This window comes from Corvus moneduloides, chromosome 17 (assembly GCF_009650955.1).
Source record: "Corvus moneduloides isolate bCorMon1 chromosome 17, bCorMon1.pri, whole genome shotgun sequence".
Classification (NCBI taxonomy): Eukaryota; Metazoa; Chordata; class Aves; order Passeriformes; family Corvidae; genus Corvus; species Corvus moneduloides.
The window spans coordinates 7,791,285-7,816,040 of NC_045492.1; the positions used below are offsets into that span (position 1 = coordinate 7,791,285).

At 46.3% G+C, this 24,756-nt stretch overlaps 1 protein-coding gene across 1 annotated transcript; it reads right to left on the bottom strand.

Moving 5' to 3' along the window:
• Positions 1–377: 377 nt before the first annotated feature.
• On the bottom strand, positions 378–24,098 carry CSNK2A1 (casein kinase 2 alpha 1). Its single transcript, XM_032127026.1, has 13 exons — positions 23,981–24,098; positions 11,899–12,089; positions 10,859–10,970; positions 9,861–9,962; positions 9,400–9,450; positions 8,616–8,675; positions 7,862–7,945; positions 7,354–7,464; positions 6,439–6,540; positions 5,437–5,537; positions 4,560–4,708; positions 3,191–3,277; positions 378–2,527 (listed from the first exon to the last, which is right to left on the bottom strand). Exons 2-13 carry the CDS (start codon positions 11,997–11,999, stop codon positions 2,412–2,414), a joined length of 1,176 nt encoding a protein of 391 aa, XP_031982917.1. The 5' UTR covers positions 12,000–12,089; positions 23,981–24,098; the 3' UTR covers positions 378–2,411.
• Between the last annotated feature and the right edge of the window lie 658 nt (positions 24,099–24,756).

The following is a 24,756-nucleotide window of genomic DNA, read 5'->3' on the forward strand; positions in this document are numbered from 1 at the left end:
AAACCCCCAACCCTCCCCGATGTCCACGGCACGGGTTATTCGCAGCGCTGTCGGGGGCGGGTAGCACACCCACAACGGTGCCGCACGCAGTGGCTGTTGCCACCACATAAAAAATGGCCGTAAACCCTCCAAACTCCCCCGTCAACGCTTTGAGACACCGGCAGTGGGAGAACAAGCGCCCGGCGCTTCTGTAAGGGCTCGTCAAGTCCACAAAGCTCCTTCCGTGCACAGGGTTCCGTGGTTTCCTTGTGCAAGGGCTGACGGGCACCGGGACCATCCACCACTCCCAGTTTCCTCTTCCACACGTCTTATCCTGGTGAAACCTCCCTTGCTTGGAATAACGAAAGAACTGGGTTAAATGTCCTGCATGGCTCAGAACCAGTGCAAACAAGCTGTATTTTGTCATACTGGGTGCTTTTACGTTACAGCACATTGAGGTAACAGTCAACACAGTCCAACTTTCACATCACTTTAGGATATAAAAGATTAAGTACAATGGATTTCCACTGGATGAAGGCATGGAGAAGAAAGCTACCCTGGTATATGTGAAAAACCTCAACTCCCTGCCAGCAATCCTCACAGAAAGGGGCAGTGCTCCATGTCCCGCAAATCAGTTTAATACAGCCCACATATTCCATCCTAAAATTAACTAAGCAACGTGGAAGCACATGTCTATCTCCTCTAAGGAACAGATGAGGGATGAGTGCCTGGGACAAGCAGGAGCTGCAGCCAAGGCATCAGCACTCACTGAGGAACATGAAGATCACTCAATGTCCAGGAGAACAACTGCTGCAATGGCTTTGGGATGAGAGGTCACTGACAGGGACAGGTGCCATTGTGCCTGCAATGCACAGCCACACCAGCTGAGCCACCCTAGCAGTAGGTGATGGAAAACAAGTCACAGAAATCCAGTGTGGGGCAACAGGCACAAACACCTAACAACTGGCTCATCATCTCAATTCCCCACCATCATGGCTGAGACAGAAGAGGAGGGTTTTTTGTTATGGCAAAAGATCCTTCTCCCAGGAGATACTTTGGCTTGTGACATCTGTGTAAGGCTTCTTTGCACTGCGCCCCATGGGTGTGACAGGGACATGGCCTTCCCAGGGCACATGTGGCTGTCACCACTCCTGTGTCAGTGTATGACCACCCCAGGGAGGCCTCTACACAGGGAACTTAAATCTAACCTCGATAAATAAAACCAAATGTTTATTTACACCAAAGAATTCCAACACTGGATCTTTCACATATGAAGGACAAAGTATATATACACAGCAAGGGGTAGCAGGGCTGTAACAAGGGTGCTTTTCCGTTGTCAATGATAATATTTGTCCACAATTACTGATCTACCATTTCAGTTTAAGTTAACATCTCCTCGCTCCTTCCTCTCAGTGCATATTTACAAGACTGTGAGGTAACTGGTATTCTCACCACATGGCACGTGAGGGAGGGGATGTTGGGTGAAGATGTGGGATCGGACTTGGCGCAGTCTGAATATTTCCAGCTTTAAGTAGCCACCAGCTCAAAACCTATAGAAACAATTTAAAAACAATATACCCAATAACAAACTAATTCCAGAGATCCAAGCCAAGCAACGGCTGGAAGAACCCTCCGTGAGAAAGGGGCTGATCAGAGCAGGGCTTACTCTACAGGAGCACCTGTCTCAGGAGGCGGCAAGGACTCAATTGGATCAGTAACTTCATTTTTAAGACTAAAATTACATGCAAGGGGTGAGTTGGCATTCTGGTTGACTCCTAAGGAGACATTATCCAATCCAATCAGGGTTTTGGACACTATCTGCACTTACTCCTTTTAAGCTTATCCCACCTCTCCCTACTGGAATTGTCTCCTCAGTGTACCCTGGCTGGGACATATGCAGGACATGGGGTTCAAGTGAGTGGTACTTAAGAATCCCCTCCCCTGCCTCATGAAGACTTGGTTTGGTAGTCTCTGGAGAACAGCACAATCCCCCAAGGTGTACGCTTGTGGAGGAATAATGGTGGGAACATGAAGAGAAGAGATTTCCAGCAAGATGCAAGAGCTTGGAAATGCTGTTGATTCATCATTGTTATTACATGAAGAGTTGTTTGTTTTGTCTTTTTTGGGGGGAGGGGTGGGGGGGGGGGGGGAGAAGAAAAACTGTCCAAGAAGTATTCCATCTGTAGGTATTTTCAGGGAATCCCCTGAGTTACGAAAAGTTCAAGTAAAAAAAGAAAAATCAGCCTATAATAATTTTGTATATAATGACTGAACTACTATAAATCCACAAGCAACAGTTCAGACACGGTGTCTCCAAAGCGTTCATCCCCTCCCTTCCCCTGCCAGGCACGAGCTGCGTCCTGAGGAGAGGTGGAGGGGGAAACCTCTTCCCCACCTGACTCAGCTCAGGCAGCAGGAGACAGAGCCCGTCACTACTGCTGGGCGCCCGCAGCAGCTGGAACCGGCATCCCCAGGGTGGTGGTGGCAGAGATGACGGGTGAGCCTGCTAGAGGTCCAAGGGGTGAAGGTGTTGGCACTGAAGAAATCCCTGGAAGAGAGACAGGTAAGCAGGAATTAGAGTGAAACCACAGGGCACTGCTATCCAGGACAGCTTCTGAAGTCAAGTGGGAGCTTTGTGGGTCAGTTACATTTTCAGAACTGCCAAAATAACTGAGACTAAAGATCTGTCACTGTTCTCTGCAGCTCTGGGGAGGGCACAGATTTGCACACACCTGAGTGGCACTGATGGGCAGAGATGTGGCAGGATCACAGAACAGTTTGGGTTGGAAGGGACCTTAAAGCTCCTCTTGTTCCAACCCCCCTGCCATGGGCAGGGATACCTCCCACTAGATCAGGTTGCCCCAAGCCCAGTCCAACCAGGCCCTTAAACAATTCCAGGTATCGGACAGCCACAACTTCTCTGGGCAGCCTGTGCCAGTGGACTGTCCTTCAAACTGCTGCCAGAAAATCAACTGCAAAGCACTTACTGTTTTTTTAAATAAGACCAGAAAAACAGGTCAGGCTGCCCAAGGCCTTATTTATCAGGCTCTCCCGCACCCACTTTGCAGCTCTCCTTGCCCTTGTCCTCAGTCCTGGGAGATGACCCAATGCTGCCCCACCTGCTGAACTCTCCCTCCTGGATCCTCCCACCCACCCCACATGTACAAATGCTTTAGCACACCAAGCACCAAGAAGAGTTGACAGAACCGACCTGACATCATGCTCGCACTGCTGACAGGAGTACTGCCACCTGGCATGTTGGACGAGCCCATCCGAGCCTGGTCTTTCACAATGGGATCTAGGAAGAGCACACTACCAGTAAGTGCTGTGTTGCCAGAGAGCTGCTGAGACACACGGACTGCCCGTGGCCTCTCTGCTCAGCCAGTCCTGGCACTCTGCCTGTGTCAAGTAACATCAACCATCATCTACTGAAACACAGACGTTTCCACCAACTCCAGTGGGAAGCACTCAAGAAGGTACCAAGCTCATGCAATATCGGGGAAAGTCAGCTAAATGATGTGATTTGGGGCTCAGCAGGACTGTCTGTCAGGAAAAGCTGAGGGATACTACGGCAAAGTTGATCTTTCTGTGCTAAGCAACTACGTAATTGCAGAAAACCAAACCCAGAAGCTTTGGGTGTAGCAAGCAGAAAGATTATCAGTAATTACAATCACGTGTCATGTCTCTATACACATCTCACGTCTCTGTGAGCTGTCAGGAGTGTCACTAGAACTTGTCTTCCGTGAGATGATCACAACTTACTAACTCTTTATTTTCAGCTGCATGTGAATAACGCTCTCACTTGAACAGGGACAACCCCTTCCTGCCTCCCAGGCCTCCTGCGTCAGACAAGGGAATTCCAAACTCTGCCTTTGCTCATGCTGAGCTCAGTACAACCTGTATCTTTTTGTGGACACAAGTTAATGAACTGTTTGTCCCAACTCTCACATTCCAAGCTTTTGGCTTCACTAGTACTCATACTTGCAAAACATTTCCCTGGGATGTTTCCAGCAGGCGTAGCACAGATCAACAGTTTGTTAATTACAGGGGTCCCTTCAGAAGCAGCAGCAAAAAAACCCAACCAAACCACCTGAGCAAATATTGACATTATGCATTATTGCAGCTGCTTCAAACCCCGAAATAGCAGTATCAGTGAAAAACACCAACCATTTAAAAGCATTTACTAATGAAAGTAACATTTTCACTTGCAAAATCAAGACCTGAATATAGCAGTAGCTAAGCAATTTAGCAACAGGAGTTAAAATGCCTGTTTATCAACAAGTCTAGGTTTATCCAAACACAGGAATCCATGCATACCTGCAGAAAGCAACCCCAAATCACATAATTTAGGTGACTTTCCTTGATATAACCTGCTGATTCATGGGCCTGACATGGGCATCCAACACTGACTCCTTGGCTGGTGGAGGTGGCACACAGAGACCAGCAGCGTCAGCTCCAGCACAATTATTTGCAGAGACCAGGCATATATCATTGTTGCCATTCTCAGTTCCCATCTGCACAACCCATGGGAACGGAGATTTCCCAGAGGCAGAACTCTCAGGACAGCGGCTGATACTTACAGAAGTAGGGGTGTTCCATGGCTTCTCTTGCTGTGAGTCGTGACTGGTGATCATATCGCAACAGCTTGTCTAAGAAATCCAGAGCTTCTGGACTCACCAGATGTTGGTTCTCGCTGTGGACAAAGCGCTCCCATCGCTTACGGGAGTGTCTGCAGGAAAAGAGACCCAAATCAGGCCAGGCAGGGGACAGTGATGCCAAAACTCACTTTCTGAAGGAGCAAGAACTGTGACAGATATCCAGCCCTGAGGGAGGCTGCAGCTCTGTGCAGCAGCCGCGGGACTGAGACATTCCAGAACAGAAAGCAGTGTCACTGTGTCTCCACGCGGTGGCACAGCAGTCACAGCCCCAGCACAGCCACCTCTGCCACCACAGCCCCTGCATGGCCCTGCCACGACCCCAGACAGCAGCAGGACTAATGTTCAGAATGGACTACAGGCCCAGAATTGCATGTTCTGCTCTTCGCCGATGCACTTGAGTTCCTTTAATTTTAGTACCACTATGAGGGGAAAAAACATATAAACACCATCTTTAGCAACACCTGTTGTTTAGCAACATTTTGCACCGTAATGCAGTGAGAATGCAATTAGAAACACCATTTTGGTTTTTTTCCCCCCAGACTGAAGAGAGCATTTGCCCTTCATGCTTTCTGCTCCAGTAGTTCCTTTATTGCCTAAATGACATTTAAAAATCTTTCCTCAGGTCCATTTCCATATAAAGGACTACAAGAAGCACTGGCAAAAGGGACCAAAGGCACAAAGTGACAGTTCTCCAGAATCCTGGCTCTGATTTCTCCCACAAATTTTTGGTCATTTCAAGGTCTCTTGACAAAGCTGTAACTGTCTGGGTCTACCAAACAGACTCCAGACCTTGGCTCACCTGCCCAAGATGTCATTGAAACGTGGATCCAGCTCAATGTTGTACTTGTCGATGTAGTCATACAGATCTTCTGTCCCCAGCACCTTGGCTATCCTCACCAGCTGGGAACAAACACAAAAACAAGTCACTGTTATGAAGTTATGGTAATACCAGAGCCTGCATGAAGATACAGCAGCACATTCCCTTGGGAGCTTGAACCTGGTCCCAGCAGAGTGAATCAGAAGCCACAGGATTCAGCCTGTGGCTCTGGCTTCCCCAGCCACACAGATCCAGGCATCAGGAACATGCCTCCACTCACAGCTGGAACTCAGTACCCCAAGGCAGCCAGGAAGGGAGCCATAGACCCTAAAATCTCTAAAACTGAAACCTTGCAACACTACCTCCCTTAGTAGCAAGAAAATATTCAAAACCAACAGAGGGTAAGGCAAGAATAACTGGTCAAAAAAGCTGAAACTCTGATCTTCCATGTGAAAGGTGAAGCACCACCCCAGAGAGCTCGAGAATAAAAGTTTGAGAATAGAAGGTCCCTGTTCCAGAATATTTGCATGGCAGTCACATGCTGAGCATGTGATAAAGGTTTAAATATAAAAAATTTGGCCTAAAGGCAACACATCAAAGATTTCAGAATCTGTATAAACATGTACCAAATGCGCAGTTTCTATACAGAGTGGCGGGAGAGTGAATAGTGGCAGGAGCTTTCTACATAACATAACCTCAGAAAGGGTCAAACTATGTACTAAAACACACCAGCCTTAATATAACTATTTCTACAGCTTTTCCCAGACACCTACTGAGGAGCTCCTAAGTACAAAGCTCTATAAATCCATTTCTATTTAATTGGTTACATAATCTTGCACACTTGAGAAAAGGAATGTGGCTTCAAACTGAGCAAAGAAGCCATTAGAGAAATGCTTAAAAATTCTCTGGATGACTCGATAGAAGCCTAAGCAGGAACCCTTCATGGTGCTAAGAGAACAGACATTGTACATGACCAGCTCTCACCTGATCATAGTTGTCATGGCCATGGAAAAATGGCTCCTTTCGGAATATCATACTAGCCAACATGCAACCCAAGCTCCACATATCCAGACTGTAATCATACATCTGTACAAAACCAGAAGGACAATTCAATTTCTAATGAATTAAGCAGAACAGACCTCCAAGACTAACAGGGCTCCCCCCCCCCACCCGTGATATGAACACAGCCATGTTATGCTGGAAACAAACTGAACTATCTTCACGTATCTTCATCCCTGAACACTGTTCAGCTCAGTGTTCCAGTTACTCGAACTGGGATACAGCAATTAGCAGGACAGCAGGTATCCTAGTTCCATCCCTGTCTGCCAGGATATTAAAGATCAGAGCTTTCTTCTCTTTTCACTGCAGACTCCAAATGTTATAAACCACTGAGAAATGTGCGTTGGGAAAGGAAGCATTGCAACAAGCAACAAAAGGTGTGGACTCCCCAAGGTCCATGGGCAGGTGAGGATGTGCCTTTTTCCAGAACCAGCATAGTCTGAAAGTCACCAGGAACACTGTGATTTCCATAATGCAAACTGCCATCAGATATGAGGATGCTTTTATAGTTTAATTTAGAAGTTTGTGCAGTACTCGCTGTTCCCACAGGGGCTTTGTTTCATTCCTGTACCCTACTGCATACACAGCCTTGCTAAAAAAATATTCAACATTTGTATTCCAAGATCCATAATGATAGCTCTGCAGCTCTTCCTCAGGTCCTGAGACTACTCATTAGTTTCTTTCATTCAGTGGGCTTTATGGCCACTGCTTTCTGCCATACATTTTGGAACAGACTGTCTTCAGCTTCAACTCTCTAGACATCTGAATTTTGGGTTTATTACCTTGAAATGGCACTAACTTTCCATATAAAAGTCAGTAAGAAGCCCTGGTAATTCTTACCTGATAATCTACAAGAAGTTCAGGTCCTTTGAAATATCTGGAAGCCACTCTGACATTGTACTCTTGGCCGGGGTGATAGAATTCAGCCAAACCCCAGTCTATTAGTCTAAGCTAGAAATGGTAGAAAACAAAGAAAAAGGCTCAAGGGATGCTCCAGCTTTCCATTGGCTGAATGACACTGGTGAGCTTAATTTGAAGTTATTTTACAAGTCTTCCATTTTGAATTAATTTGATCACAGTATCTGGTTACATATTCTCCCCAAACCCGTATCACCAAGCAGTCTAAATAAAATACCTCTCGTTACAACCCTGCCTGTGTGTTACATGTGACCAAGTAAAGCCTCAAAAAGCAGCACAACATTCTCATCTTATATTTGTCCACACCATGAGAGCGAAGCCCCCCTTAAAGAGGTGTGCTACTACCACAACACAGGAGTACCCAAAAGGGATCCCAGTTTGCCAAGAGAAAAGCAGGACCCCTCCCTACCCCCCAGCCACCCCACACTACCTTTCTGTGCTCATGGTCAATCATGACATTGTGAGGTTTGACATCTCTGTGCATGATTCCCATGCTATGGCAGTAATCTAGAGCCTGCAGGTGAAAGGAAACAGATGCTGGAGTTACAAGAACCTCTCAAGTTCAGCCATATTCAGAAGTATTTCCACACATATCAAGTCTAACTATAGGACAAGATTGTCCTGTGTTAGATCCTGGACTAGACTCAATGATCACAGAAAATACTTCTAGAGCCCCCTCTCAAAGGGAGGTCCCAGCAAAACAAGTGTCTTGACTTCACTTCATGTACTTCCTCACGAAAATTGGAATTTCAGAGTCCCTAAGAGCATAGTTACTAGGCACTAATGATCACACAAGCCCCCCTTCTCCAGACTCCTAAAGAGAAATTACTTAGTTCAGAAGAATAGACAAAGACATTGGACTCACATTATACTAGAGCACAAACCCAGCCAGTAACAGCTCCCAGTTTTCAGAAAGCTACGTGTACTCCTGATTTAGGATTTTAAGGTATCTCAATGTACCAAAAGGCTCTGTTAGCCACCAAAGGAAAAAAAAAGACTAGAATTTGTTGCAGAAACAAGGCTGAAAAATCGATATTGACTTGATATTTTTCTGCCCAATTCTCTCTTTCCTTCCCTCAGTGATATAATGTCACTATCATCAGTGACATGAGAACCATCTCTACAGGATTAGCTGACAGTAAATACAAGAAATAAACCAACGAAATGGCAAAACACCAACGTACCTTCAAAATCTCATACATGTAGAATCGAATATCATAATCTGTTAATGTCTGGTATAATTGCTGTGGGACACAAACACATCATGTCAGTGTTAAACATCCAAAAAACCCATCACATCCCAGTCAATCCAGAACATCCAGCCCTGTTCTGGGCTGCTGTCATTCTCCAAACCCATTTGAAGGTATAGTCCAAGTTTCCCAAGTTACTCTGATTCCACACCTGACTGATCAGTCTGTTCGTATCCCTTTACAAATCCCATACATAGTTTACTTCCAGATCTGCTCAGACAGCACTTCCTGGCTCCTGTCATTATCTCCCTCTGGTTGTACCCACCCAGCACAAGCATGGTGGATGACATTGCACAGCCCTTCTTCTTCTGAGGCAGGTCAGTACCACGGAACAAAGAAACATTTAAATCCTTATTCCCAGGACCATGAAAGGCCACAGAGACAGCTGTCTACTTTTAAAGTGGTTCCAATAAATACCTGTACACATAAAAAGCAAAATGCCTCAAAGAGGCACTGATGGGCCACCAGATAACAGATTGATTTGCTCCCAAGGTTGAATATTTCTTGGAATCTGCATTTTCATCTTCTAACTCTTGTGGCAAAATGGTACTGGTGGGCTACTTACAAACTTCTGTCCCAACTGTATTTACCTTTAAAATTAAAAGCATTTCCTATGCTGGAAGGAAATGCCTGTCCTACATTCTTGCCCTTCCCCAGAAAAACAGAACGAGTGGTTTTCAAACCGAAAAAAAAAGCAAAGTCACATCCCGCACTGTACCTTAAAGTCTGTGTTGTTTACATGTTCAAAAACCAAAGCGGGTGTTCGAGACTGAAACAGAAAAAAAAATTCAGCCCTGTTATGTTTCCACTTAGGATAATGCTTTAAATAATTTTTTCTCCTAAAACTGCAAAAAACCCCTCTGCCTTAGACATATTTATGATTCCACTCAGACAGAGAGAGCAGAGCCAAAGCCCACAGCCCCTGGCAGCACTGTTTGCAGAGCGAATTAACTTGTCTCAGCTCACTGTTATCTCCTCCTCACAGAGTGAGGGGCTGGAGGACCTGTGGGGGAAGGGCCCTCTAAAAGAAGTTTATCAGATTAAGAGCTGATCTGATTAGTCAATTCAAAAGCAGGCTTTAAGAGCAGGGGAAAACAAAAAGCCAGGTCAGAACCGAAATCAAACAGAGCAACTTCACCCATAACCCCAGTGTACCCCTTGAGTTCCTCTCTTACTCACCACAGGATCTTTTACTATATCTGCAAGGGTGATTATATTGGGACCGCCTCGCAAGTTCTCTAAGATCTTGATTTCACGCTTGATTTTCTTCTTTTTAACAGGCTGAAGAATAAAAACCCAAAGTGTAAGATAAAGCCCTGCAGTAAAGTGAGGCTAATAGCTCAACACCCAGATGACAACACCCAGGTGACTGCAGATCAGCAAAATATATTGGAACCTTTGCAATTTAACCTGAGCATGCATCACACCAGTAAGGGCTCAAATATCTGCTGTCTCCTTTCTAACCATACAATCCTGACAGCTACAGACAATAACTCCATGTGAAGGAGAGGCAGGAAGAAGGCATTTTTTAAAAAAATCTCTCTGAACACGATCTGATAGGACAAGAGGGAATGGCCTCGTGTCATGCCAGGGGAGGTATAGGTATCAGGAAAAAATTTCTCCACAGAAAGGGTTGCCAAGCCCTGGAACAGGCTGCTCCAGTGGCGAAGACACCATCCTTGAATGGATTTAAAAGATGTAGATGTGGCACTTGGGGACATGAATGCTGGGGTGTTGGCTGGACTTGATTATCTTTGAGTGCTTTTCCAACCTGAACACTTCTTAACTGGTATGTGGCAAATGTTTAACTATGAGAAGTCCATGGGCTATTGGAGGCTCACTAAATGAAGGCCAGGGCCATGACAGCCTGCCAGGACACTGGCACTTAGAGAAGCTGAGAATTTTGTATTCAGCTGTTAAGTGTTGCTTAGCTCAACGTAAAAAGGTGTTGCACATCAGGGCTTCTTTAAGACAGAGCCTAATTCCTTAAGACAGAAATCTGACTTAATAACCAAGTGTAGGGCTTATATCAGGAGGCTCAAAATGATGGCCTGTTTCACTGAGTGACACTCCAAAGCCAGGCTTTAAGGATTTCAGTTTTAGAACATCAAACAGCCCTTTCTGGCCTCCTGATCACCTCAAGACAGATTTTATCTTTTGCCCAATCCCCAGCTCACCTTGAGAATTTTAACAACTACTTTTTCGTTATTTGTAATGTTGATGGCTTCAAATACTTCACTGTATTTGCCTCGGCCTAATTTTCGAACTAGCTGGTAGTCATCTTGATTTCTGTGGAGAGAAAAGGTTAGAGTTCCAAAGGGCTCAGTCATTTCCATCACAATTTATAAACTGCTCCTTAACACTCAATCACCGCCTCACTTCCCAGACAAAGGGGATTAACTAGTGCATTACCTCTCCTGAACAGGATGATTTAAGAATTAGGAGAGAAACAGGGAGCTTCTATTTGCCCAAAATAGATTCAAGACAAAACTATGGACTGAAAGCCCAACTATGTATTCATCATCAGCAAACTTGAACTATCCCTTCTCTCTGTATTTGGAAGCTCCACTTTTCTTTGTATAATGCTGGTAAAATTCAACAAAGACAGTAAGAGCAAAAATCTAAGTGCGAGGCTGTTTAAAAACAGTCTGGGCACAAAGCAGCACTTATACTCAGACGACTGTGTACATTCCAGAAACTGGGAACTGCACAGCTGAGGGCAGAACTCTGTCTGGGCCCTCCATACCCCAGCTATGAAGCTGCCACCACTGCTGTCTGATTCTGGGACACTTTAGTCATGAGCTCAATTTAGACACCTCCTTCCTCCAAAGAGAAGCAGCCATGTCTTTTCCAGGCACTTCCACACAGCTGAACAACAAGTCATAAAATAGCATGTACCTATTTAAGTCTGTGGAGTGTCTTCTCTCATCCAAGTCAGCAGCAACTTCAGTTTGAAAGTCTTTTCATGTCTTTTCAGCCCTGCACTCAGGACTGTTTGGATTGTTTCAGAAAAAGATTTTCTTCCCTCTGAAAGGGGAAGTTTCCTGACTACCTGGCAAAAATTCTTCAAACTTTTAAGGAAGCTGCTATAAATGTTCCTCCACAACTGCGGATTTAAAAGTTTGGTAAGAAACATTTTTCTGAAGAGAAGCTGTAATCCTTTCACTTGCCATCTGCCAAGAAGTGTGAAAAAGCCTCACGCAGCCCAGAGACTTACCCCCACTCAACAACATGCGACTCATAGTCCCAGTACTCCCGGGGTCTGTGTGTGTTCACATCCGTGTAAACTCTGGCCCTGCTCGGCACGGGTCCCGACATATCAGACAGCTTGGCAGGCGGAAATGAGATGTGAAATCAGATGCGACCTGGTCTGCAAAGCCGACAGAGAAAGGCCTCAGATTCCCCCACCTGCAGACAGAATATAAACCAGAGGTTAAATTCTCAAGGTACTTCAAAAGTATTTAAGTTAATCATTAAAAGCTGCTGTAAATGAAGGGCTGGAGCCTGCCCAGCCACAGGCCTGGGATCGCTTGTCAGAGCTTGAAAGCCATTTGTCTGCTCTCCCTCACGCAGGACTGGCCCCTAGCAAACCAACCCCCCGACCTCACAACTTTCAGCACCTTATTTCCAACTGCTGGTTGTAGAGGTAACTTTCCAAAAGGAAAGAATGCCATGTGCTCTGTATCTGCAAACAGATTACCTCCTTTTGACTCCGGAGTGAAAGCAACAGCCACAGGCTGCCATCTCACCCTCATCACAAGTCTTGGGCCATCCAATGTTACCAAATCAATTCTGCTGGGATGGGAACCAGCTTTAGTCACAACTCCCCACAGTCAAAATATTAAATCTCACTGTCCAAAAGACAGCAGCATCTGTATTGGATTATGATGCTTTAGTCAAACATGAAAGAAATGCACTGCTGCAAGAGTCTGAAGATGTTCCTTTGCATTCTGCTTGCTCAAAGTGCCTCCAAGCCTTCCTCCTTACAATGCGATTTTTGCAAAGCTTCTGGTAAGTTCTATCACTATCGAGATTAGTCAAAATCACTCAAAAGAAAGTTACTGTATGTCAGAGACAAACACTGTATTTTTATCCTATATGTCTGAATATTTTATCATCTAGATCTGAATATTTAAGACAGAAGTAACTCACTACAGCTTTGTATCAATATTGTCCTATCTAAAATAAATGTGGTGCCTTTGCATCTCTCAAATCTTTCACAAGGGGAAGTTAACACCTTTTTAGATGTTTAAATACAAGAATCCCCTTGTCAGCTTTCAAAATAACTTACAAGAAAGGGAGTTGTACTGGAGCAGGGAAGAGCATTGTCTGATGTGCAGCAGCACATGGCAGGGCCATACAGCCCTGTGTATGTGCTCAAACAGTGGGCAATGCCTATTATCTAAATTAATATACTTATTTGCTATGCCAATCTTATCCCTTCACAGAATATGGGCAACTGCCAGACTGCAGGAGGAAGTAATAGCCCCATTAATCACACATTAATGAGAAAGACCTAGAAATCTGCTTGAAGCAGTTAGCTTAAGCTATTAGGACATGTCACACCAGAAGAAAACTCCAGAAGCAAAATCCTGCTCTACAGGCAGAGTCCCGTTGTTTATCTGAGGTTTGCAGCACTCCAGCTCCTGTGAGGACCCAACAAGAACCACTGGCTGTGAAGATGGTGGAGGACCTGGGGGACACAGGTCTGATGTCCTTCACCGTGTCACAGAACCTGACCAGCAGCTGGTCCTGCATCCAGAGGCAGAAGTGCATGCAAGGGCTCTCTGACATGGACGAAGCCTCCTCAGGTGGGACAAAGCCCAGCACTGGGTTATTTTTTGACCTACTGACACACAAATGGTAGACAGGGTTGCAGTAATCCAGTCCCAAGGTTAAACAGGGACACAGCACTATCCCAAAGTCCACAATGAAGGGTAACCAAGGCCTTAGACCAATAAAAGAAGGATGGGGCACTTCAGCCATGTGTCCGGCTAATGGAAGAATATGAAGTATTCCTAAAAATATAGTAAGTCTATTCCTGGACAAAATGCTAGTCCTCTCACAAAATACAATTTCAGAAGATGAGGCAGCAATCATCTAAGACCTCAAAGCATTTATGTGGCATGACTCAGACATTTAGAAATTAGATGTCCCCAGGCATTACTAGAGCATGCAAGTTTACTAGAACAGTTTAGTACAGTGAAATTTATTAATTTCAAAGTTCAGTCACTGTGTTTTTGTTTCTCCTCGTTTCATGTGCTTCTGGCAGGAGATGCATTGGCCCATTTCCTCTGCCCAATACTCCTTGAGAGGGAATTAACTGAACTTATACATGTCTCAGATGACTTAGCGATTTTAATTTTTAAGCACAACCCAGTATCAATAAAGCACACACAACTACTCCCCTCACCCAGCTTAGCAAGATCAGTTTCAGCACCAAAAAAAAAAAAAAAAAAAAAAAAAAAAAAAAGAGAGAAAAAGAAAAATCAATCACATTATCTAAAAATAGATCAAATTTCACAGTGGCTATTTTTTGTCACGTAGCTCTAGCCTAGCTCAAGCAGCACATTGTAACAGGCTGCTCAGGGAAGGGCTTTTTCAGGAAATTATCAACTGTAGCTTCTAAGAATGGCACACAATGTCTATTTACGAGGGTAGGTATTATTGTCTACTGTTCCTTACGCAGGAAGGGGAGAGAGTCTGCACAGATAACTTAATTTTAAAGCAAACAGAGTAACAGATATACACAAACTTACCCTGCGTGAAAGCTGCTCACTCACTCTGCTCTAAACTGCCAAGGAATTTGTATAGATTTTGCCTTCAGTGCCCCTGGAGGGGGATTATTTTGCAGTGGATCCAAACTCTTTGGCAGAAGGGAATGATACAAATAAGGACAGATAATGGGGACAGGAGCTGACATGCAAGCATCAGTTGAGCCTGCAGTTTTAAGGCAAAAAAACTTACAGTATGAGCAGTGATTCCACCTAGAGAAGTGTCCTGAGCTTGTTCTAAAAGATGAGTTCTATTTCTGCAGAATCAAAACAGAATGTTGTCATTTATTAATTCCTGCATTAATGACAGAATCATAGAATAATTCAGATTGGGAGAGTCTGCTAAATATAATCTAATCAAAGTAGATGTGGTGGGATCAGGGTCCAGTGTAGCCTTGAGCATCTCCAAAAATAACATTAAGATTTTAATTTCTCTGGTAGAGAAGTGTTTTACTAGGAAACAACCATGAGCTTTTAGGCAACATACCAGAGGTCACAGAGAGAGGACAAAGCTCCCAACTACAGTCTGACATGATGTTCACTGCCAAGGCCTGCCTGTGCAAGGACACAGAGCACAGCTTCTCTTTCAGCACCTGTGGTGACACCCCTTGGACAGTTATCACCCAAAAGGGCTCACACGACAGCTACAGCAAAGCAGCACCACGCCAAAGTTTCACTGTTGGCTTTTCCCCCACAGGCCTGTCCTCAAAAATGCCGTTGGAGTATTAGCAAACTGATAATTAGCTGATTTTTCACACAGCAGCCTTATCAAGAGGAACCCTGCTCATCCCACACAAGAACAGAGCCAGACACAGCTCCTGTCCTGCTGACGGAGACTCCACAGGAGTGCCCAGAGATGAACAATTGTGCTACTACCATACAGGAATTTTTAAACTGGAAGGCCTACTAATTAAAAAAGATCTGTTCTTAAAAGTTTTAATTCTTCTAACAGTAGCCTGTTGTCTGAATAGTTTGGCAGGTTTAGATGTTTTATGCCTAAAGTTCAATAAAAGAGTAAAAAACCTCTCAATGTTCACTTTGAATCTGATTTTTAAAACATTTTAATCTAAACCAGTTACAAATCCCCTCATTTTTAAAAAGGGATGTTATCATCCTTACAATGCATTCTAATTCTAAGGGCAACCATGCCCCCCATGAGAATTTGATATTTTGTGAAGTATCCATACTTCCAGGACCTACTCCAATTAGTACAGGAATTTCCTACACCCTCTGTCCTTCCAGATGCATGCACTTAGAGCAAGTAGCAACAAAACACAGCTAAGAAATCCATGCAGATTAGTTTCTGAGAAACACACCTACTTTGCCTCTAGTAAAATTCGCCTTTTTTTAAGTCCACAATAACTGAGATACTGGAATGACTTTTTTCTCCTCTTAAACGGAAATGTTCTTGGCACAGAACTTCTCTCAAGCAGTTACTCACACAGAACTTAGAACCTACAAAATTGCCCCACTATGATGCAGCTCATGTACAGGCTCCCAGTGAACTAAAAGCCAAGAGCTTCCCAAGTCCCAAGGAACTCACAGGTGCTATCCAAGTGATGACCTCTGTGGATAAGGTTTGGAGTAGAAATAATGTACCCAAGAACACAAGCACCGCTTGACACTGGCTTCCCTGTGGATTGCTGCTAACAGCATGCCTTGCCCTCAGTGTGAGCAATATATTGCCAGGAAGATCCAAGTTCATGCAGAGAGAGTGGAGTGAACCCAGAAAACCTTGTTCAACACCATATAAACCTGGTTATTCCTGATGACCCACCTGAGCTTGGCTTTAGTGAGCCCACAGCAGTCCCAAAGGAATAAGACAGGCCCTGAACTGCAACAAGCTGGACTCGAAGAGGCAAGAAAACATTTCCATTGCTTTATGAATTCCAGATAAGCTCACCTTCCTCTCGAGGAGAAAGCGAGGTGGACAGATTGGCCAAACAGGTCTAGAGACTTTCCCCTCACTTCTACTTTCCCTATGTAAGCTCATTACAGCGGCGATTGTGCCAGCCTAAGACTGTAAACAGGCTGAGACAGCAGCGGGTTTGTTGTGAGAGAAGAAAAGCTCTGTCAGTGGAGAAGAGCAGAATTACAGTGTGGAGTCTGGAATCAAAAGGTTATTCCCCTTCTTTTATCTACAACTGCAAGCGAGATGTTACCTTTCATAGCAGAAGGCTTAAACCCAGCCTCTAAAATCATGAGTGCAAAATGTGATTTGTTAGGGTGAGCAAGAATTACAATTATCAGATAAAATCGTTGATGATTTCCCTCACATAGCCCTGTAATCCTCCCAAGGAAGAGCACCCACTCCTTCAGAGTTTGGAAAATATCTAATACTGAGAAACACCACTGAAATTAAAAAATCAAGACATGCCTACATATTACAGTACAGCCTGTTGCCAGTCAACATCAATCAACATCCAGCTTACCTTTAAAAGAAATAATAGCAATCAACTTTATAAAATAATATGCTCTATCTACAAAAGAAACCTGATTTGTGTGTTCTCATGATGCTGAAACTTCAGCAGTACAAGTACGGAACAAATGACCTCCAGAAGTCCCTTGCAACCTATATTTTTCTATGATTTTATAGCCAAAATAGAAACAAGCCTGGATTAACAAAATTGATTTCACATCCTTTCCTGAAGATCATTTACCTACTAAAGGGACCACATCAATAGAAAAGGAAATTTTAAAATCTGAGTTAAAAAAAAAGCTTAGGTTTGGAATCAGACTTTTCTCTGGGTATTGTTTTGGAACAGCACAGTCTGCTTTAACTGCATTTTCCACCAAAATTATTTTCCAGATTTCTTTTAAATAGCTGGTTGTGTCCGACTGTGGAGAAATAACAAATCATGATATGTAATGACCTCAACATTCTCTTAAAAAAGAAACATGAACTGTTGTGATTAATTCCAAACAAGACACGGCCAGTCTGTAGGGAAAGCAGTTGACAGGTTTAGCTATACTGGAAGAAACATATTGGAGTAATTCTGCACTAGAAACATCCTAAATTTAGACTGGCTCTTCCTTCATCAGCTCCACTGATTCCTCTCTGAATTCTTCACAGTTCCTGCCAATGAAGAAGTCATCCCCTGTAATGAGGGTCACAATCTATAGGGAAGTCACAGGAATGGTTTTACTGTAACTCCATGTTTTATGATACTCTTCACAGTCTTGGGGAAAACTTCACTGTCCCACTTTCCCAACCCGGAAAGCAGCGTCTAACACGTCTGTCACCCTCCAGGATGCCCTGGCAGTGGCTCTGGTGCCACACGCTCCCCTGGCAGCAGGTCTGACATGCTTTGTCATCCTTTTTGTTCAGATCTGTAACAGGTGAATTTTAGCACAGCTCACATGAACCCTCTATGGGTCTCCAGCATCTCAGCCTGGCTGGACATCTGTCCTTTGCCAAACAACAGTGTTGGCAACAGTGCATGGACCTGGGGCAGAACACTGGGGTTACCTCCAGCAGCAGCGACAGGAATGCTGCTCGCTCCATCTCCTAAGGGATTCTATGCTGAACAAACAACTTCCCAAGATCATGAACACTCACATTTTCAGAGCTAAGTTAGTCAACAGCATGTGGAGCAAAGGGAAAGACCCCAAAACACAAAGACCCCAAAGCTGACCTTGGATGAGGCCATGTAGCTGCAGGAGACAGCAACATCAGCAAGACACCCAATCCCCACCACCCGAGCACAGGCTCTGCCTCTTTCCATGCCTGCAGCTTCTCCTGCCACCGCACCCAACCACCCATAAACCCAGCGGATATCCTCACTGCCAGTGCCAAGGACTCCTGACACAGTCTGATAAAAATGGCTGCAATATAACCAGGCACTGCCAAACGAACCTGTCCTTACATACACACACACACACACCAAACAGAAACCAATGACAAAACTCCTCTGCTTGCACCTCTTCCCCAAACCAACAGTTCAGGCTGAGCAGGGAGTGCAGGAAAGGTGGGGGGGATTTTCTTTGGAGGAGTATCGCTTTAGGTCTGCCCTGAAGCCAAAGCAAGACTTCAACAGGAAGCAGTTCTTTTTCTTCCAAGAGCACTAACAAAACTAAATTTTCTACTGGTGGAGCTTTGGACAGTATTCCAGTTACCAAAACTACAGTTTCTGGGACCCCAGCAACACCAGGGAACTCTTCCTGGAGGCTCACAAAGGGGAATGTTTCAGCAGCACCACAGGCTCTTCACAGCTGACATCAGGTTCCATTGGCAGCATCCTCTGGAAAGTTCTACCTCCCTAATTGCTGCTAAGCGACACAGTTGTTTTCCTCATTAATTAGTACGCATAGAGTACTGCCAGGACAATCATTCAGCTGATTTGACTCCTATGGTTCATGTACAGAGAGGGATTTAGGCAGAACTCAGAAAACTGACGTATACCAACCATCTGTAAAAGTTATAAAGTTTTAATTGATCTGATCATGAAATTCTTAGAAGCAGGAACAGTTACCAGAGCCAAAGGATAAACCAGAGGACACTGCCTGTAACTATTTCTTTGGGAAATCCATGTGATCAGCTGTTCCATGGAGCAGGCAATGCACCACAAACCATCTCCATCACTCAGCCAGCATCCAGCAGGCTCAGCGAGAGACACTTGGTGCAAACCCCTGCCAGCAAGTGAAGTTCTGAATAATTCTCTAAAAATTTATCATTATTAACATAAAATGAAACTAGCTACCACCATTCCAAGAATCAAATGGAAAAAAACAGCTATTAAACTCCAGCAATCAGCACTCTCCTTCACACCTTACAAGCCCCCAGTAACACCATGGTGCCAAAACTTGAAACTTAATTTATAAACTCGGTTGAAATTAACCTAGATGCTGCAGAGTGAGCAAAAAGCCCTTTTTTTCCTCCTGGAGTACAACCAAGCATGGAATAAAGGCTGGAATTCAAGAGCACTCTGGTAACAGATACAGAAACCTGTGACAAAGGCCATAAGAGAAGGAACACTGCAGGAGCTCTTGCTTTTCTAGACTGGAAATTAATGTGTTGTGTGCGTCCACGCTCATCCATTTTCTGAACACTAAAAATAAAGACTTTCTGACAACTCACATGCACATGTGCAAATATGCTCTGAGAAAATGCCTTCTCCAAAGGCTTTGGTAACAACAGGGAGAGGCACCTTTTTGGCTCTCTGGACACACAGGAGGATTTGGGGCCACTTCTTCCTACCACAGGAAGACCTTTCCTAGCCACGGAAAGCAAGTTCTGGCATGTAATTCTGTGTTAGCATGCTGGATTCGCCCTGAACTTAGCTTAATTAAAAGAGGACTAATTTAGCCTTTGGTTGTTCCAGAAGGTGCAAGGGCAGAGCCTACTTCTCTGCAAACACAGAGTGAGTAACTTCAGTTTTCTAGGTCTGCTGTTAACACTCAAGGCTATCCAATGGGAAACGTGCAGTCAAACTCTTGCCTTGACTCAAAATTGTTTTCCATCTAACACACATTTTATTCACCACTCACATGAAATAAATTGCCATAATATGATGCAGCCATTACATGAACAGGAGCTGGACAGCCTCCTTTAGAAACCACTTCCCTGTAAATAGTAATATTAATTAAAAAACAGAACTCAGTAAGGAGGACATAACCTAAATCTCAGAAATAAACTCTGTGGAAAATTAAAATTATTGAAGTTGTAACCTTCCAAATGTGAGTCTGTGATGGTACCAAGTCCACAAAGACCTCCAAGCCTCCCTTCTGCTCTTCATCCTCCCAAAGCAGCAGCATGAAATGGGCAATAAAATCATTTGTCTGGAATAGTGTGAACACAGGAGCAGGTAAGACTTTGTGCCAGGCTCATGTTGCTGCTTCTCTACTGGACTCCTGACCAGAAAACATCCATGAACCACTTATCCTATGACCTCATCAACAATTCCATTTCTCATCAGTCTTTCCTACCAATATGTAAGTTTGGCACCTTGATGGCAAAAGGGGCCAAAAACCAGCTTGGAAAAACACTCTACATACAGCAACAGCACTAACACCAGCTCAAAAATCTGCAGCCTCCTCTTCCAAGCAGTTTTTTCAGGTTCAAAGGAGAACTCCCTTTCTCCAATTACATTCTGTAAATTCCAGGGAAGTCAGCTCTTGGAAGCCCCTGGAAGGAGATATCCAAGCTTAGAAAAATTATCCAAGAGCTGTCTTGCAACAAATGTTTGTAGCCAGACTGAGTCAAGGCAGTCCTTCCTGATTTTAAAATCTTGGGGTTTTTTTTCTCTGAAGACCCTTATGGGACAATAAGATCTAAGATGGCATCAATCTCATGCACATAGTTTCTAAAACAGATATCTTAATGCAAGCAATTCCATAATGGAGAAACGGTGAGAGGTGGAGGTGAGAGGTCTGGTAACCCAGAAATAAATCTCTGCCTCTTCAGAAATGTGACACGAAATTAATCACACCACCACAATGTCACCCATTTGTTTCTCCTGTCTTCCTTTCCCTTATTCCTCAGAGGACATGGGAAAGGCAAAATGAGAAAATTAGTTCTGCAAGGAGAAAATGGAGAAGAACTGAAACGGAAGTATAAGGACATCCACCACTTAATAAAATTGGGAAAAGTTGGGTAGATGTCCCTTTTATTAGAGCAGAAAGTTTCTTTCTCTACAACTCCACAAATCTATAACCACCTTTCAGCATCCTATATACCCTGAGATTCCTACTTCCAACCCATTCCATGCTGATAAACCTAATCTGCATTACTCAAAAATGCCCCGAATATCAAACACTAAAGTCTTTCCACATCCCACCTTCAGGAAATGGTATTTTACCAAGTCAATTCCCAATCTCAGGACTGCATCTTCGTTCTCCCATTTCACCAGCTTTTTTCAAACAAACAAGTTCCACTAACTGCCCCTGCACAAACCTCAACAACCACCAAACCTCAACAATCCACTCGAAACCACCCTGCATGAAGCTCCATGCCATTCCCCCAGGTCCTGCAACTGATCACCAGAGCCCACAGACCAAGCAACATTCCATGATCCAATTTCCTCCACATTTGCTAGAACCTACTGCCAATTTTACCATCACTTTTCCAAAGAGCCATATTCCCAACATCCAACAAGCCTCACTTTCCCTCAATCTATGAACCCATGAGCCCTGCCAAACCCAGAAAACCTGTTCTGAACCTCTCACTTGGAAGTCACTGCTTTCTCCTCCAACATCTACCTCTCACCACCTTTGTCCATGCTCTGTGCCTCGTCCCCTCACCCAGGCACATCAGCCAGATGTTCAGCTGCATGAGTTTTTGCTCCTTTGCTGCAGTCAAAGCCAAGACTATGCTCCCTCCCTCACTCCAGGGCTGGTGTTCCCTTCTTCAACCCTGTTTCAACTCCCCGTGGGCAGCAGCTGACTGGTCAAGCTCTCTGATCTGAGTGCAGGATATGTACACCCAACTCTACCCCCCCACACACTGGGAACAAGAAGACAGCAGGTTTCACTAACAGTAGAAATTATTTTACCAGGTATTGCCATAAATCACCAGAGAAAGGTGAAATAAAGGGAACTTCTCTCCACTGGCAAGATGAAAGGGAAGGATCACTACCTACCACCACACACAGACATCCTTCACGCTCAGGGAAAGGTCTGGACCTTTACAATATGTCCTTCCCTGCCTGCAGTCATCCAGGGATTCCAGCCACAAGGCACAGGTAGATCTTCTCCTGAGTGCAGAGTACTGCCTGCCCTGTACCTGGGATCAGACATCCCAATTCCAGTTTTTGTTTTCCAGTTACAGACACAGTGCGTGTCTCCCCAGAGGATGTGATGTAGGGACTGGAACATTATCCTAATCCTAGTTTTAGGGCTAACTAAGGAACTGATGAAGCTTCATGCTTTCCCCAAATCCTGCCTTGAGTCTTCCCAACCTCACTTTCTCCTCTCCTAGCAGAAACTTCACCCTTTTCTACATCACACCAAAACCAGCAACTACAGGATGAGCGATTCCTCTGCCCCAGCTGACAATGCACCCAGAATCCACGCTGGATTCACATCCAACACCCAGGTCTGCTGGCAGGATGGCACAAGCCCCAACTCTGAGTTTGAATAATTTGAGCAATTCTGATTCAGAAAACAGAGGGTGTTCAAAGAACAAAGAAATCACTCCCAGCCCCGAGCAGAAATGCTGGGTGTCCACTTGCTTTCCTCTGAACAGCTGCCACTGTGCCCAGTCCCCTCTGGCAGGGACTCTTCACAACCCATCTGTGGAGTGCACCTAGGATTGAGCTTCCATGAGGAGCCAGGTGAGCACATGGCACAGCCCTCTCCAGAGACACGTGCCCAGTTTCAAAGCCCGGCACCGAGGGTCAGTGCAAGAGCAGCTCCCCAAAGCCTTGGCCCAGAGTCAGGTTTGAGCAACACAAACCCCAAACCATCACAGACTCTGCTCAAGGGTACCAGGGTTGGAAGGGACCCACAAGGATCATCAAATCCAACTCCTGGCCCTGCACAGGACACCCCAACAATCCCACCCTGTGCCTGAGAACACTGTCCAAATGCTCCTTGAACTCTGTCAGGCTTGGGGTCATTACCACTGCCCTGGAGGGCCTGTTTCAGTTTCTGTCCGCCCACCGGGTGAAAAAACCTTTCCCTAAAATCCACTCTAAACCACCCTGCATGAAGCTCCATGCCATTCCCCCAGGTCCTGCAACTGATCACCAGAGCCCATAGATCAGTGCCTGCCCCTCTGCTTCCCTTGAGCATTCACAATCCAAACTTTATTGGTTTTACCCCAAGCCCTTAATAAGAAAGAATAAAGTGATCTGACACACACGGGGTTCCATAATATTATCTGACCCCCTCCTCTTACAAACCACATTTTACCAACAGCCACACAGCTCTCGGTCCCAAGGCACAATTAACTAAATTACAGCGGGGGCAAGACTGACCACCACTGCTTCCACAGGCTGGTACGTGAAGTCGTGAGAACGACCTTCCCCTCCACCCAGAAAGGCCCAGAACGGAGTCCCTGCGCAGCCGGGAGTGGAAGCGAGCACAAACAGGCCTTTTCATACCCCTACGCATCCCCCCGCTTCTCCGGGCAGGGCGAGGAAAAGGCACGACCGAGCAATTTAGGTAAATAACACCTACACGGCCCGAACGTGCGAGCTGGGAGGGCTGGGGGAGGGGACGGCTCCCGTTCCGCGGGGCCCTGCCCTTCCTGCGCGGCCGAGGGCGGCCCCGCACCGGGCTGGGGGCAGCGGGGCGGCCCCTACACAGCCCCTGCCCGCTTCCCCCGGGGACTTGGAGCCCCTCCGTGGGCAGCAGGCGGCGGGCCCTGCCCTTCCCGCCGCACCGGACCCGCCCGCTCTGCCCGTTCCCCCTCAGCGCTGCCGCGGCCCCGCTCTCCTGAGGGGCGGCCGCGGCCCCCCGGCCCACACCGCGCCCGCGGTGGGGGGGGGCAGAGGGGCTCAGGAGGCGCAGCGGCGCCTTCCCCCCGCCGCCCGCTCCGCCCGCCACCGCCGCGGGGCCCCGCGTGGGCGCCGGAGCCGCCGGTACCTGGCGCGGCCGCCGCCGCCGCCGCCGCCGCCGCACACAGACAATATGGCGGAGGCACAAGGCTCGGCCGCCGCCGCAGGGACCAGAGCGAGGCGCGCCGGAAACGGAAACCGCGCGAGCCCCGCCACGCGCCGCGGAGGCGTGCGCAGGGAAGGGTGGAGCTCGCCGCGGGGGGTTATGGGAGTTGTAGTCCATAATGGTGACGACGGCGTGGAGTGGACGCGGATTTGTTCCCGCTCCGTGTCCAGCTGTGTCCCCGTGAACTGCGGGGAGGTGGCGGGGTCCGTGTCGGCCTCCGCGGCCCCGGCGGGAGGCCTGACCGTGAGCGGCGGCCGCTTGGGCCCGGACCCTCTGTGGGGCTGTGCGCGGAACGTGCCGCCAGGGGGCGACTGCGGCCTGCGGAGCTGCCCCTGTACCGGCGCTTGCATCGGCCCCGGTACCGGTCCTTCCCCCGCTCTTACTCACGGCCTTCCCACGGTCCTGTCCTGGCCCTTCCACAGCCCTGTCCCAGCCGTTCTCCGGCCCTTCTCTGGCCCTTCTAGCAGCCCTTTCCCGGCCCTTCCACCGGCCCTGCCCCGGCCCTCCCAGAGCCAGCGGCCGCCGCAGAGCGGTGGGGTCCCGCCAGGGTGTGGGGGCTCTGGCGCAGTTAATGGAAGGGCTTATCCCTCTGCTGAGCCTGCAGCCAGGCCAGCAACCAGGCCAAGCCTTGACCTATTCCTGCTCCCCATGACCTTCTTTCCCTGCTTTTCATCTTTTTAGCACAATTTCTTGCCGTG